The sequence below is a fragment of the Physeter macrocephalus genome, chromosome 13, assembly GCF_002837175.3.
Source record: "Physeter macrocephalus isolate SW-GA chromosome 13, ASM283717v5, whole genome shotgun sequence".
Lineage (NCBI taxonomy): Eukaryota > Metazoa > Chordata > Mammalia > Artiodactyla > Physeteridae > Physeter > Physeter macrocephalus.
In genome coordinates this window covers 52,010,305-52,026,657 of record NC_041226.1, presented here as the reverse complement: position 1 = coordinate 52,026,657, position 16,353 = coordinate 52,010,305, and the positions used below count along the sequence as shown (strand labels likewise).

The following is a 16,353-nucleotide window of genomic DNA, read 5'->3' as shown; positions in this document are numbered from 1 at the left end:
CCACTTTTTGGTGCTGTGTGCAGAGTTGGAATATGGGAATATTGAAAATCTTTTAAAGCCCTTTTTAAGGTTTCATTTGTTGATTTTCCTAAAAGTGGTGGCATGTGATATCCAGGAAGATATGGGAAGTCAAGCTCTTTCTTCCACTTCAGTTCTGTCTCTAACTAGCTTTGCTCCCTTCATAATTCATCTTTCTTCTGTTGGCCTTCAGGTTTTATACCTATTTTTTTAGGAGCAGCTTGTGATAAGACTGATATAAAAAAACTTCATTTACACCTCAGACTTTAATTGCACACTGACTCTGTGCAGGCCTTGTGCTTGGTATTTCGGATGCAAAGATGAGTAAGAAACATTTACTGCTCATAAAATGGTGGTGTTAGTCTCTTTGCCCTCTATTACTGTTTTTGGAGTATTTTTTATCCACTCTCTTTTTATAAAAGTTATTTTTAAAATGCCATTTAGCGGGCTCCCCTGGTGGCACAGTGGTTGAGAATCCGCCTGCCGATGCAGGGGACATGGGTTCGTGCCCCGGTCCGGGAGGATCCCATATGCCGTGGAGCGGCTAGGCCCGTGAGCCATGGCCGCTGAGCCTGCACGTCCGGAGCCTGTGCTCCGCAACGGGAGAGGCCACGGCAGTGAGAGGCCCGCGTACCGCAAAAAAAAAAAAAGAAAAAAAACCACACACACACACAAAAATGCCATTTAGCTATACTTCTTCATCTCCTTCTTTATTGCTGTCATTGACCCCTCTATTTCTCCATTAGCCATCTCCTTCATTTACTTTCCTTCTTATCCAGTATAGATACGACAGTATTTTTAGAGAAATTCTTGCTTAATCTGCTGTATTAGTTCTTTATGGCTGCTGTAACAAATTACACAGACTTTATGGCTTAAAACAATACAAATTATCTTATGGTTCTGGAAGTCTGAAGTCTAAAATGGATCTCACTGGGCTAAAATCAAAGTGTCAGCTAGGCTATATTCTTTCTGGAGGCTCTAGAAGAGAATTCATTGCCTTGCCTTGTCCGGCTTCTAGAGCCTGCCTGCATTCCTTGGGTTGTGCTTCCTTCCATCTTGCCACCCTCTCCCATTTATAAGGACCCTTGGGATTACTTTGGGCCTACCTAGATAGTCCATAATAATCCCCCATCTCAGAATTCTTAATTTAATCATATCTGCAGGCTCCCTTTTGCCATGTAAGGTGACATATTCTCAGGTTCTAGGGATTAGAGGGTAGATATTTTTGGAGGCCATTATTCTGCCTACCACATCTTCCTTTCCCTCATGTACATTTGTTGGATTTATCTGACAAAACTCAGTCCTGTACAAATCCAGCCATCTTTCCCTCTTTCTCTGCAGGTGAGTACCATGTACTGCTAAAAAGGAGTTAAACAAGAGTTTATTGATACCAGTACAGTTTCATGATTACCAGTGTCAAATGGACCATCCATAGCCAGACTGTCATCTTGTTTTTTCTGGTCAGATAGTTCTTCCATTTTTCCTTTGGCTATTTCAGACCTTTGCCACTCTCCTCAAACTTCTGATAAATTCTGCTTTCCAGCAAATGACTTCACTTCCTTATAAGAGAAGTCAAATCCATTACACAGGAAACTTCCTCAACATCCTGCTACCAAATGTATCTGTCTCAGATCAGGTTCCTTAATAGTAGAACCTGAGACAGGGATATAAAGTGTACAATTCAGTGAGTTTTGAAAGATACAATCAAGGTTTAGAAATTTTCCATCATCCCCAAGGCTTTCCTCATCCTCTGCTGCATTCCATCCCTCCTTACAGCCCTAGCTGTACACAACCACAGGTATACTTTCTGTCATTATAGATTGTTTTTCATTTTCTAGAATTTCATATAAATGAGATCATACTGGGTATACTCTTGTATCTGGCTTCTTTCCCTCAGCATAATGATTTTGAGTTGTGTTGATGTAGTTGTATATATTAATAGTCTTTCCCTTTTTTTTTTCTGATTAGTATCCCATTGTTTGGATATTTCCCAATTTGTTAATCTGTTCATCTGCTGATGGACATTTTGGTCTTGTTTCCAGTTTCTGTCCCTTGCAAATAAAACTGCTATGAACAATTTGTGTACTAGTCTTTGTGTGGGTATAAGTTTTTGTTTTTTGGGGAGGGTAAATACCTAGGAGTGGGATGATTAAGTGATGTTTTCTTCGATGATTTGCCAGAAGGACTCATAAGACTCGAAAGCAATTTATACTAATGGCTAAGATTTATTACAACAAAAAGTACAGAGTAAACAGCAGGAAAAATAAATGTGTTGGTGGTTAGGGAGTAATGGCCTAGGCCTCCTGGTCCTTCCTTGTGTGAGCACACAGGACATGCTTTCTCTCTGGTGGTGAACTGCAGGAATATGTGTGGAATGTTTCTGTCCAGGGAAACCCGTTTGAGTCTTAGGATCTGAGACTTTTATGGGGATCTGGTCACATAGACACATCCTGATATGCAGCCAGCCATAGCAAGTGAAACTTGGGTTCACACATCGTCAGTCATGATGTTTCTGCAAAGCAGTCGGAGAAGCCAGTGGGTATGGTTGCTCTAGGAGTATGTAACAAAATCATCAATACCTAATATAAAGGAAACTCTAAAGACCACATTCCTAAGTACTGGCCAGGGCGCAGTGATGGTTCCCTTGGAGAAATACAAGGAGTAAGCAGTGTTAGCTCAGTGTTAACTCTTCTTCACAGGTGGCATAGTAGATGAATGTTTAGCTTTTTGAGAAACTGAAAACTGTTTGCAAAGTGATTATTCCATTTTACTGTTCCACCAGTAGTGTATGAGAAGTCCAGTTGCTTCACATCTTTGCATACATGATCTTGTTAGCTTTTCAAATTTTAGTCATTCTTCTGTTTTTTTTAATACATTAATTTTATTCTTTTGTAAAAGAAAGGGGCATTTAGAATCATAGATGAAAATGAATGATTTTAAAGCAGTTAAAATTATTTCCTAGTCATTCTTTTATTTTTTTAATACATTAATTTTATTCTTTTGTAAAAGAAAGGGGCATTTAGAATCATAGATGAAAATGAATGATTTTAAAGCAGTTAAAATTATTTCCTAGGGAATAATTATGGTCAAAGTTTGTATGCTAGGAAAAAAAAAATACTCCTGAAAAGATATCACTGTTTTTCACTCTATAAGAGTGTTACACGAAATTTTAGTCATTCTGATAAGTATATAGGGGTATCTCACTGGTGTTGTACTGTGCTTTTCTCTCATGACTAATGTTGTGAGCATCATAATCATCATGTGATGTGCCTTTCACCAATTATGTCTTTTTATTGTGAAATCGCTTCAACTCGTCTCCCCTTTTTATAATTGTCTTGTTATTGAATTCTCAGAGTACTTTATACATTTTAGATCAAGGTCCTTTGTCAGCTGTGTTGCAAATAATTTCTTCTCTTCTATGGTTTGCCTTTTTTGTTTTTGTAGAGTGCTTTATAAGAGCAAGGTTTTTAAGTTTTATAAATTTAACGAATTGATTTTTTTTTTTTATGATTCATGTGCTCTACGTCTTTGTCTACCCCAAGGTCTCATAGATTTTCTTCTATATTTTCTTCTACAGATTTTATAGTTTTAGCTGTTACGTGTAGGTCTGTGATCCATTTCAAGTTAATTTTTGTGTATGGTATGAGATAAAGGTTGATGTTTATTTTTTCACATGTTGCTATTCAGTTGATCCAGTATCATTTCTTAAAAAGACATCTTTTCCCATTGAATCATTCTGGCATCTTTGTAAAAAATCAGGTGACTATATTTGTTTAAGCCTATTTCTCGAACTTATTTTGTTTAATTAATCTATATGTTTACCTTTATACCAGTATTATACTGTCTTCATTATAGTAGTTTTGAAGTAGGTCATATGTCTTTAACTGTGGTCTTTTTTTAAAAAATTGCTATAGTTAATTTAGGTTCTTTATGTTTCTATATATAAATTTTAGAATCAACTTGTAAATTTCCATTTTTAGAAAGCCTCTGGAATTTTTATTGGGATTTCACTGAATATAGGTTTGGGGAAGAATTGCCATTTTAATCATATGGAATCTTCTCATTGATGAACATGGTCTCTCTCTCCATTTATTTGTCTTCTTTAATTTCTCTCAGCAACATTATTTTGGTTTTCAGTGAACAGAGATTGTACATAATTTTATTAAATTTAACTAATAATTATATATTTTCGATGTTACTATAAATGCTATTATTTAAAAACTTTGTTTTAATTTTGAGATTGTAATGTGAACGCAGTTGTAGGAAATAATACAGAGAGATCTGTGTACCGTTTACCCATTTTCTCCCATTGGTAAGGTATAGCATAACTATAGTAAATATCACTACTAGGAAATCAACATTGATACAACCTACAGATCTTATTTAGATTTCACCAGTTTTACATGCACTCATTTGTTTGTGTGTATTTAGTTTTAGGCATTTTTATCATGTGTGGGTGTTTGTGACCATTACTACAGTGAAGGTGTAGAACAGTTCCATCAGAAGAATCCATTGTACTACTTTTATATAAACAATGACATTTCCAAACCTCACCCTCTCCCTAGCCTCTGCAAACCACAAATCTGTTCTCCATCTCTGTAATTTGTCATTTCAAGAATGTTATATAAATGGGTTCATGCAGTATGTAACCTTTTGGGATTGGCTCTTTTCCACTTAGCATAATTTCCTTGAGATTCATCCAAGTTGTTGCATATACCAAGTTTGCACCTTTTATTGCTGAGTAAGCATTCCATGGCATGGATATACCACAGTTTGCTTAACCCTTCATTCATTAAATGACATCTGAGTTGTTTCCAGTTTTGATTATTTTGAATAAAGCTTCTATGAATGTTCATGTGCTGGTGTTTGTATGAACATAAGTTTTCATTTCTCTGGTATAAATGCCTAAGAGTGCAATTGCTGGATTATACTGTAAGTACATGTTTAATTTTCTAAGAAAAAGCTGTACTTTTTCTAGTCTCTGTATCATTTTACATTCCCATCAGCAGTGTGTGAGAGATCCAGTTTCTCCACATCTTCACCAGTATTTGTTGGTGTCACTATTTTTTACTCTAGCCTTTCTGATAGGTGTGTACTAATCTCATTTTATTTTAATTTGTATTTCCCTAATGGCTCATCATATTGAACTTTTTTTCATGTGCTTATCTGCCTTCTGTATATCTTCAGTGACATGTCTTTTCATGTCTTTTGCCCATTTTCTGATTGGGCTGCTTGCTTGTTTGTTTTCTACTCTCTGAGTTTTTTTTTTTTTTTTTTTTTTTTTTTTTTTGTGGTATGGGGTTTTTTTTGTGGTATGCGGGCCTCCCTCTGCTGTGGCCTCTCCCGTTGCGGAGCACAGGCTCCGGACGCACAGGCTCAGCGGCCATGGCTCACGGGCTCAGCCGCTCCGCGGCATGTGGGATCCTCCCAGACCGGGGCGCGAACCCGGTTCCCCTGCATCGGCAGGCGGACGCGCAACCACTGCGCCACCAGGGAAGCCCTTGAGTTTTGAGAATTATTTATATATGCTGGATACTAGTCATTTGTCAGATACATGGTTTGCAAACATTTTCTCCCAGTCTGTAACTCTACTGCTACTAGTTTTAAAACTACGTATTTTAATTGTTTACTTCTAGGATATAAGATATATTATTCATTTTTATAGATTTATTTGGTATCCTGTGACTTTGCTAAATCCACACATTATTACTAGTGACTTTTTGTTGCAGACTTAAGATTCTTTTTTATGTCTCCTACAAACAAACACATTTGATTTCTAGGAGATAATTTTTTCTTTCTAACTATACCTTTTATTTCTTTTTCTTGGGTTACTGCACTGGATAGCATATCTAGCACAATGTTGAGTCTGATTGCTGAGAGTAGATATCTTTCCCTTGTTGGCAATCTAAGGTGAAGGCATTCAGTCTTTTACTATGTTAGCTGTGTGTTTTTCATACGTACCCTTAATCCAGTTTTGGAATTCTCTTCTGTTCCTAATTTACTTAGGCTTTTGTCATGAATGGGTATTTGATTTTTGTCAAATGCTTCTTCCATGTTTATTTACAGTGTCTTTTTTTTTTTTCTCTTACTTTTGTTGGTGTGGATTTTGGATTGCTTTTCCAATGTTGTACATCCTTGTTTTTGAGTTGATCATGATGTATTATCTTTTTAAGAGTATATTGTTGGATTTGAATTATTAATATTTGTTTGTTTTTAATAGCTCTGGAAGACATATTTACATGTTATATGTCAGTTAACTTTAGTATACTTTGATTTAACAAGAAGTACTCCATTTTTTTTCTAATTATTTATGGAAGAAGGGTAGAATTTTGAGACTAAATGTTCTTGGTACTCAAAGTGTCATTTTATTTATCTTGGATATTTGTTGGACATGCCCTAATTGTTGGAATTTGCATTTGTAGACTATCGTAAACTAGTTCTGTATATTTATGATGTAAATGTTGATCTCAAAAATGTGGTTGGAGTCTGATGAATAAAATGCTGGACCAAAATAGAAATTGAGTATTTAGTTGTTGTTTTTTGTTGTTGTTGTTTGGCTGTGTTGGGTCTTCGTTGCTGTGCATAGGCTTTCTCTAGGTGCAGCGAGTGGGGGCTACTCTTCTTTGCGGTGTACGGCTTCTCATTGCAGTGGCTTCTCTTATTGCGGAGCATGGGCTCTAGGCGTGCGGGCTTCAGTTGTTGCAGCACGTGGGCCCTAGAGCATGTGGGCTTCAGTAGTTGTGGTGCACTGGCTTGATTGCTCTGCGGCACGTGGGATCTTCCCGGACCAGGGACTGAACCTGTGTCCCCTGCCTTGGCAGGTGGATTCTTAACCACTGCACCACCAGGGAAGTCCCGAGCATTTAATTTTAACAATTAAAGTACCAAACATGTGATTTGTAGTACTTATTAAGACAGATAGCTGAGAGAGAGCTTTCAGAAAGCATATGCCCATAATATGTAGTTTCTTAGCATTACCATTATTTGAATGAGAATGAAATTAGAATTGACCAAAGTTAAGGGTTTAGTTGTTTTTTTTTAGTCCTAATTTCTGTTAAAGGCCCTATACCTACTTTTGAAAGAAATCAAAATGTAATTCAACATTTGTAGTAGGCCTTTGAGACTCTGCAGTACATCTGGTGTCCCTCAGAAAGGCAACAAATGAATATCCTTTGAATCCACCAGTTAAGCTTTGTTGGCTCTTTTCTTATTGTGGGGTAAAAGGGTAGTCCTGATGAGTTCTTTGCTGGTGTCTTTCCAGCCCTTATCAGGTTGGTTATTGCTGTGTCACCTATGTGACTTCTACAAATCATCTAGCCTGTCTAATATTTAATTTTTTTTTAAAATGAGAATTGATGATGATGGAAAGGAATATAAAATTGAAATATTATATCCTGTATTTCAGTCTGAAAACTTGGAGAATACAGTAATCATACCAGATATCAAACTACATAGCAATCCTTCGGCATTTAATATTTATTGCAATGTACGCCATTGCGTTCTGGAATGGCAGAAAAAGGAAACATCATTGGCAGCTGCATCTAAAAACTCTGTGCAGAGTGGAGAATCAGATAGTGATGAAGAGGAGGAATCCAAAGAGCCCCCTATCAAGCTTCCAAAGGTAAGTCACTAAGATCTACTTAGATGCGTAACCTACAGGTGTTTGGGCTTTAATACATATGTTTGCATTGCTAAAATGCCTTGCTTTTAATAAAATTGCACACTGAAAATAACAGAGCCTATGGGTAAAAATAGGTTTGAGCTAGAGCAGGAAAACTTTATGCAACTTTATAATTGGAGTGCTAACAAAGTCAATAATTGGTACCTCAGTGGGGAGTATTTGGAAAGCCCAGGAAGGGAGCTCAGTGGCTTGGAGTCTGTTACAGGGGCTGTTAAAAATGTACAAAAGCAGTAGAGGGGAAATGGTGGCTTGCGGGCACTGAGCCATTGCAGGTGGAAGTGGAACTCTGAGCCAGTGAGCTGCTATTAAGGTGGGCACAAGAGGAAGTGCAGATTACTACAAGCCAAGAGCCACGAAAAGCTGGGGACATATCCCTCCCTCTGGGTACAGGTATACATTTTAATTTTTCTTGAAATAGAGCTAGAAATGCTCCTGGTTGTGCAGCAGCTTAGCTGAGAGCTTTTGCCTTTTCTGCCTAAGGTTAATTGTACTCTTGCTATCCTGGCTCCCTTTGCCTAGGAAAAAAATTACATATGAACCAATTCTGCATTGTTCTCATATCATTCCCGTATTTACCAGAGGCATATAATCTAATTGGTGTTATAGAAACATGTATTGAAGTAGAACAAACTGTTCTTAAGGTACTCTGTTCTACTTAAACATTAGTATATTTCAACACTATAATGTTACTTTATATATGTATTTTTCTATGTAGTATGTGTAGTTAGTATTTCTAACAAAAGAATGGGTAAAAATATAAACATTTTTAAATGGTACCTTTATCATAAATGATTTATGCATTTGTTTTTTCTAAATACAGACATTTTGAAATGATTTCCTTTATCATAAATGATTCGTGTATATTGTCTTTTTACTAAATGGATACCTTAAAATTGTGTCTTGAAAACTTCTTTATATGCATACATAAGATATCATGTAAATACTTACTGTACTACTTGGAGATAGCAGCCAGATAGAGGCTGTGTTCCTGATCTGATTTATTTTGTACATATCATGGTGGCTCTTCATAAGTTCACCACTGTCCTTTATCATTACTGTCAGGTTCTTCTCACCTTATTCTCAGCAGTTGACTTGCTTCCTGTTTCATAGAGTAGTAGAGGTTTTGTGAAGTTCCTCAGCCTCTTAATCAGCCACCTTCAAATGTCCTTATCTCCTCTTGGGACCCTTTTCCCCTGAGTCGTTTTCTCTCCAGTGTCCTTAACTGTACCTTCTCTACTAGCTTCTTTCTTCACCTTAAAACAAACAGGCTCATCTTTTCCATATAAGTTTCTCCAGGTAAAGAGCATGGTCTCTAATTCTGATTTCTTACGCGTAATTAGGGGAGGTTGAGGAAAAATACATTGTTAAGTTAGGATATGGGGATATGAAGGAATCAAGTATACTTTTGTTAGAAGAATTCCATTCTGTATGTGGGTGAGTCCCACTGTACTATAGTAATCACTCAGCTTAGGTTCAACATTAGGAAGGAAAATAAAGACCCAGAGAAACCTTTCTTTCACACAGGTATGCCGATTTTGAATAATAAACTAGAGTCAATTTAAAAGATACTGCACAATCAAGAACACCTGATTCTTAGGCTGTTTTAAAACATCAGGATGAATGAGTATTAAAGAAATAAAATATCAGGCATTCTTAAGACAGTGAATTTTTAGCATGATTAACAGAGTTAAAAGATGCAGAGTCAAAAAGGGATCTTTAGGGCTTCCCTGGTGGTGCAGTGGTTGAGAATCCGCCTGCCGATGCAGGGGACACGGGTTCGTGCTGCTTCCACTGCAGGAGATACAGGTTCGATCCCTGGCTGGGTAACTAAGATCCCACATGCCGCGGAGCGGCTGGGCCCGTGAGCCATGGCCGCTGAGCCTGCGCGTCCGGAGCCTGTGCTTCGCAACGGGAGAGGCCACAACAGTGGGAGGCCCGCGTACCGCAAAAAAAAAAAAAAAAAAAAAAAAAAAGGGAATCTTTAAAAGAAAAGTAGAAGAAAAGCAAATAGCTCAAGTAATTAATATTGAGCTTTCCATCAAGTACTGACCTGTCAGGAAACAGGGTATAGTGATGAATATGGGAAGTAGAGTCAAACTGCCTGAGTTCAAACACTTGGCATTAAAAATACTAGCTGTGTGATGCTGTGAAAGTTGTTTGACCTCTCTCTGCCTCAGTTTTGTCATCTATGAAATGGGGATAATGCCTTTCTCATAGGTTGTAGTGAGGATTCAAAGAGTTAATAAATGCACGTGTGCTCAATAAATGATAGCTGTAGTTGTAAATGTCAGGTGCAAACAGGAAAATGTATAGGTCCAAATGAATTTCATTAGTTTTCAGGGAACTCATCAATTTATTAAGAAGTACTTCATATCCAAGGAAATGAAACCTCTAGACAATCAGTGAGATCAGAGAGGAAGGAGCAATGGGATGCCTTTATGCAGAAGTAGTCAGAATGCCATGGGTGGGGGCAGGGCAGGGAGTGAAACTTTCAGGTCTTAGGCAGCAGTTCACAGGGCCCAAAAGAAGAGATGAAGCCTTTAGGGTTTGAGGTGATGGGAGTGTGAGGGCAGGTGAGAAATGTTGACTTTTTCTTTTCCTTTTGACCATTTCTGTGCCTCTGCTCCAGATGTTCTTTCATGTCAGTTCCTCCTTTTTCTTTGTTGTTTCTCTCTTGCTCCTCCTGAAAGGGTGGCTGTCACTTTCCTTTTTCTTGCGGATATTTCTTTCTCTCCTGCTTCTTTTTTCTTTCACATAATGAAGACAGTTTTTATTTGTTGTCAAGGTATCATTTTGATACAATTCTGTGTTTTCCCTTCTTGACTTTTAAAAGTTAGTTAAATTGTTTTTGACTCTGATGTAGACCTTGCTTGTCAGATTTTTTTGCTTTTTGTTTTTTGCAGGTCAGTAATCATTTAAAATAGTACTTTCTTACCCCCACCCACTTAAAAGTATACCTTTCTTACCAAAAACAGTTTTTACTCAGCTCAAACTGTCTTTCACTATCTGATTTCCAGATCTTCTAAAGCACTCCAAATTTCATAGCTCCATAATTTTTTAACAGTAATATTAAAATCCTAATATGAATATTAGGATTCATACTTCCCCTCCAAACTTATTTGAGGCTAGTCATGCCTCATATTTTGTTAAAAGATGTAGATGTACACAGATTCATTTATATACTTCTTAATTCAGTGAATTCAGTTTATAGCAGGCATTCTGTTAGGCCCTGAGAACAAAATGATGAGACACAATCCCCACCCTAAAGAAAGTTATGTCTAGCAGGCATGTCCAGTGCCCTAAGGATTGATAGGGGTGTGCAAGGTATAGTGGAGCCCGGGGAGTAAGGATGCAGCACTGACTGAAGATGGACCTGCAGGCAGGGAGAATGGCATCGTTACAAAAGCACAAGCAGTCAGGTTCGGCTAGAGTGGACTGGCTGAATAGGGCAAGAGTAGAGAACAGGATCATGGGCCTTAAATGTCATGCAGCCGTTTTCAGATTTTGTCTTGTAAATTGGAAATATGAAAGATTTTAAGCAAAAGACTATGATCAGACTTGTATTTTATTAAAGTTACTCAGGTGCTGGAAAGGCAGACCCACTAGAGGGTGGGGAGCCTAGAGCAGAGGGGCCAGTGAGGCAGTTATTGCAGTCGTCTGAAGTGTTCATGGGGGATGCAACTAGGGTAGTAGCAGTGTTTGGCATAAAAGAAATATTAAGGAAGTAGAACTGTCAGGAATTGTTAATTAGTTGGTTATGAAGGCTGAAAGAGAAGGTAGAATGTAAACATATTTCTGAAGTTTCTAGGGGTTGATGCCATTTACTTAAAGAGAAAGAACTGGAGGGGAAACAGTGCTTTGTTGGAACGATGATTAAGTTTAGTTCTGGCCGTACTGAGTGTGAAGTAGCTGTGAGATGTCCATTGCTCACTATGTAAGATTGAAGTTCAAAAGAAAGGTCCCAGCTAGGCATACAGTTTTGGGAGTTAGTGTGGTGACAGAAGTTGACACAGAATTCTGTTAGAGATGGAACAGTAGGTGGGATCAAGAACATTGTTTAAAAACTAAATTAGCTTTGAAAAGTTGTAAGAGCACTTTTTCCTCTGGGTGTGAAGAGAAGGGAAGAAGGTGGTAGAAGTCGTAGATAAATTTGTGTGTTAGAGGCTAGGAGGTTAGACATTTCACACCTGGATCTTCTGAGGAGCAGAATTCTTCTCCTCTTCCCCCCACCCCCCTTCCTCCTCTGCTGCGTCTGTTGCTGTTGCCTCTTCTCCCTCCCTTCTCACTCCTCTCTAGATTTTTATTTTTTATTATTTGTAAATGATGTCTCTACCAAATATTTACTTTAGAGAAGAAAATTTTAAAGACAGTATACTTCACTCTGTAGTAATATGTAAATCTACTTTTGGTTTCCTTTTGAGCTTGTTCAAATCTTTTCTGTAAGTCTTAGAACTGATTCTAGGACTTTTTTTTTTTTTTTTTTTTTTTTTTTTTTGTGGTATGCGGGCCTCCCTCTGCTGTGGCCTCTCCCGTTGCAGAGGACAGGCTCCGGACGCCGCCACCAGGGAAGCCCTAGGACTTTTTAATAGAAGATATAATTTCTAATGGCAAAGAGTTTATTAATATTAAATCTAAATATGATGTATCTAAACGCCTATGTTATTGTTTGTTAGTGAAATAATAATGCCACCTTTGGAAATACGTGATTCGAGGAGAGAAAAATAAAACCTCAAAAGACTCTTTTTTTCTTTTTTTTTGGCCAAATATGTTTTTGCCTCACTTTTCTCAACAGTGACATTGGACTGGCTGTGCCAGTTAATTATTCGGGTTTTGTGTCCCTTCAAGTATAACAGAGCGCTTTCAGGATTTAATTGTTTGAAAGCAGCAGTAAAGATAACATTCAGTAAATTTACAAAAGACTATTTTCTGAAGAGAAGTGGAAGACCGTGTGTTTGGTGGTTAGTTATAGTTTATCGTGGAACGTACTGAGTGCTTAGTGTGTTATCTTATTATAATGAACTGTTCTATTTAGCAGTCAAACTTATTAATCATTTATTTTGCTATTTATAAAGGCAGTGCATAATCAATGTAGATAATTTGAAAAAATGGAGAACATTTTTATAAAGAGGAAAAGAAAATTTTACATTAGAAGTTATTTCTAAAATCCTACTAACCAAAAATACCCACTGTAAACATTTTTGTATATGCACATTAAAAATATATTTATTTCTGCACAAATGAAATCATATTGTATTTGCAGTACTATATATTTTTTTGTCCTTATACTCTTCCTTCCTAATATTGAGGGAGGAGGACATATAGTGTGTTCTCAGTGACTATAATACAGGCTTCACAGTGTAAAGTGCAATTTCAAAGTTTGTACATATAGTAAAATACTCTCAGCCAAACCTCAGAAAAAAGTCTTAATTCACAACATGTTGTGCTCCTTTGCTCAATGATTCAAAAGCTAAATATGATTGGAAAACTTGAGGTTGATTTTTATTTTGTTGTATGTTGAATACATATCACAGTTCTGGAAATGAATTAGTTTTCTCCCTTATTAAAAAAAAAAATCCACACCGAACTAAGATACAGATGATAAGCGAGAATCACAGTGGTTAAGCTAGACAGATGGGTAATTCCTTGTCTTGATCGTTTTGACTAATGTTTTATGAATGTTTTTCACTAAAGCCATCTAGTGCTCTGCTCCTGGGCAGCCCACCTGAGTTACCTGTTGTCATACATTTGTTATCATACCTTAAACTTATTAGAGAGACAGCTCGGGAATATATTCAGTAAGTAGCCTTACTGTTTTTGCAAAGGTTCAATACTTTCTCTGTTGCTATAGGAATCTACTTATAAAAAGAAACCCTAGCCAAAAATGTCATCCGTGAAGAATTCTTTGAATTATGAAAAGTCATGATTGGTAGTGGTAGAGTAAGCAATCTTCAAGACTGATGGATAGAGTAGTCTCCTACTGGCCTGAGAACAGAGCCCTACTTTTGTATTGTCAGGAGATCTTTGACTTCAGATTTGTTTCCTGTACGGACATAAACAGATGGAAATCTTGGACAGCATGTTTTTATTTTCTAGTCTGTTTCAGGAAAATAAACTATATGAAATGGCAAGTTTTCATTTCCATTTAATTAATTGAAACTCTATACAAGCACTTATGTAATCTTAGCTATAATCAAGTATTCTAGGATTTTAGATAACTTCTCTAAAGACAATCCTATTAGTTATTTTGACTTCTCAGTCATATCTGTATTCTTCAGAAACCTTGCAGATGGTAATCAGAACTGCAACTGACTTGCCTGCAGTTGATTTAACCCTTGTCGGACAAGTTGCAGTGGTTTTTAGCGCTCAGCTGAGAGAGTAAATAAATATTTGTTATCTGCCTATCATGTGCAGGCAGTGGGGTAGCCATGGGAGATATTAGTTAAGATATACTCTGTGTCCACAAGGAGATCCCAGTTTAGTTGGGAAAATGGAAACAAAAATAGTCAGTTACACTATAACATAATAAGTGCTATAAAAGAGGTCTGGACTGGGTAAGCATTATATATAAGATTCATTTACTCTGTTAGATTATAAACTCTTAGAGAACAAGGTCTAGTATAATATATCTCGTATCTCCTGTAGCAAGTTGTACAAAATAAGTACTTAAAATGTTTATGTAATATATGAATTAATGTACAGATCTCCGCAGAGAGAATATCTTCTGTTTTGCTCAATAGAATTAATGATGCTTTGATGCATTTCTACTAATTAATCTAGTTTTAACTTTTTCTGTTACTTACTTCTTCTCCAAATAATTTAACACTTCTTGAGAAGATCTTACACATTTCCTTTTCAAAATGTTGGCATTGACTGAGAAATGGAATTGCATTGTCTATTGTTCTGTCAGCCCTCTGAAAGTATTTCCTTATACCAATTCATCACATTTGCTGTCTCAATCTTTAGTTACAGATTTATGTATCTTTTGCTAGTTACTGAGTTATATTTTTCTTGGTCCTGATGAGGAATAAGATAATTAAAGTAAAAATAGCCATGATATTTTAGCTAGGCAGTTTTTAATTCTTTTTGTGATAAATCCTACAAGAATAAGGGACACCATCTACAAATAATAATATGGTGATTGTGCCATATAGGAAAGGCTAAGATGAAAAGTTCCTGCTTTAATCTTTTTACCATGTGTACTATATTGCCTTCTTTTCTGGTCATAAGTAACAATTAGTGTAACAGAAGAGTGCCAGTTTTGACTTGAGAACAGCCAAATGAACTTTGTCAATTAATAGTTTATTTTTTTCTGAGTGAACGCAGTCTAGTACCTAGTTCACTGTTAAACCATTTTCATGATGTTTTATTATGGCTTCATTATCCTGAAACTACTTTTTAAGTAGTGCCACTATTTTTTTTTAAGAGTTTGACAGTTTCCTTTTATTTATTTATTTATTTTTGGCTATGTTGGGAGTGCCACTATTTTTTAACCTTCTGTGTTACCAGATGATTTTCTAAATCTTGAAATTAAACACACTGGGTTTTATTCTTTTTTATGTGATGACTTTTTTGCCTTTAAAATATTGTACCATTACTCATTTGCTGTGGAAGTAAGCTGTACCGATTTTACTGCCTGAGAAGTGTTATTAGCTCACATGCTATAAAGTATAATTTCTTTTTTCGTCTTAAATAGATCATTGAGGTTGGACTCTGTGAAGTTTTTGAATTGATCAAGGAGACGCGATTTTCTCATCCATCCCTGTGCCTCAGAAGTCTCCAAGCCCTGCTTAACGTGCTTCAGGGTCAGCAGCCAGAAGGCCTCCAGTCAGAGCCGCCCGAGGTCCTAGGTAAGAGCTTAGGCACATTGAATGAAGCCTTTAAATGTAAAGAGCTTCTCTTATGGAGCACATACAGCAGCCTGTAATTCAATCTCTGTTTGTTCATGGTGCTGAAACAGCAGGGGTATAAATTTTAAGTTACTTTGCTGTGTTCCCCTAGAGTTATGATTTAAGAGTTATAGTTTATGCACAGTCATTTCCTGATTATTATGATGGGAAAAAGCAAAATATAAATTCTTGGAACCCAGAAATAATCCTCAAGCCTTATAGTCACTATGAACTTAAATCATTCTTAATAAACCTTTGGCCAAAATAGCTAACATTGACTTTGTCTAACTTTACATGTTACTTTGGAGAGTTAAAGAAGTAGGAAAAGAGGGAACAAATACTACCAACCCAAAACAACACAATTAGTTTCTAAACAGAGAGGACATTTCTTTTGTGTTCATGATAAATAAAAATTTATTTTTGTTAAAGATAAAGCTTTTGAATTAGTAGCAACTTCCATTAAGTAAAAATGTTTGCTTTTTGTAAAGTGCATTTGAATTTTATGAATGCCTGCCTTTCATGCCTGTGACCTAGGCTCAACACATAATCCTGTAAGCAGGATGGGGACTCTTAAGGAATAGAAGTAGAGATGGAAGCTTAATTTTGAAGGCTAATTGCTTTTCTCTGATGCTAACTGTGGGCCTTCAAAGAGTCTAGAGTTTTCTAAATCTCAAGCATTAGCTTGTTTGAGTCATATATGTGGGCCCTAAGTGTGGAGTATCTGATTCAGTAGATTTGAGATGGGACCTGAGAATTTGCATTTGGAGT

The 16,353-nt window shown here is 36.7% G+C and overlaps 1 protein-coding gene across 5 annotated transcripts in view; it reads left to right on the top strand.

Annotated features, from left to right (window-relative positions):
- Positions 1-16,353, top strand: part of MYCBP2 (MYC binding protein 2) — a 276,794-nt gene that overhangs the window by 29,458 nt on the left and 230,983 nt on the right. For all 5 annotated transcript variants that reach the window (XM_024123253.3, XM_024123254.3, XM_024123252.3 and 2 more), the window contains exons 3-4: positions 7,424-7,639; positions 15,393-15,546. In XM_024123253.3, coding sequence (XP_023979021.1) covers positions 7,424-7,639; positions 15,393-15,546 — 370 coding nt within the window. The remainder of the gene's footprint in view (positions 1-7,423; positions 7,640-15,392; positions 15,547-16,353) is intronic.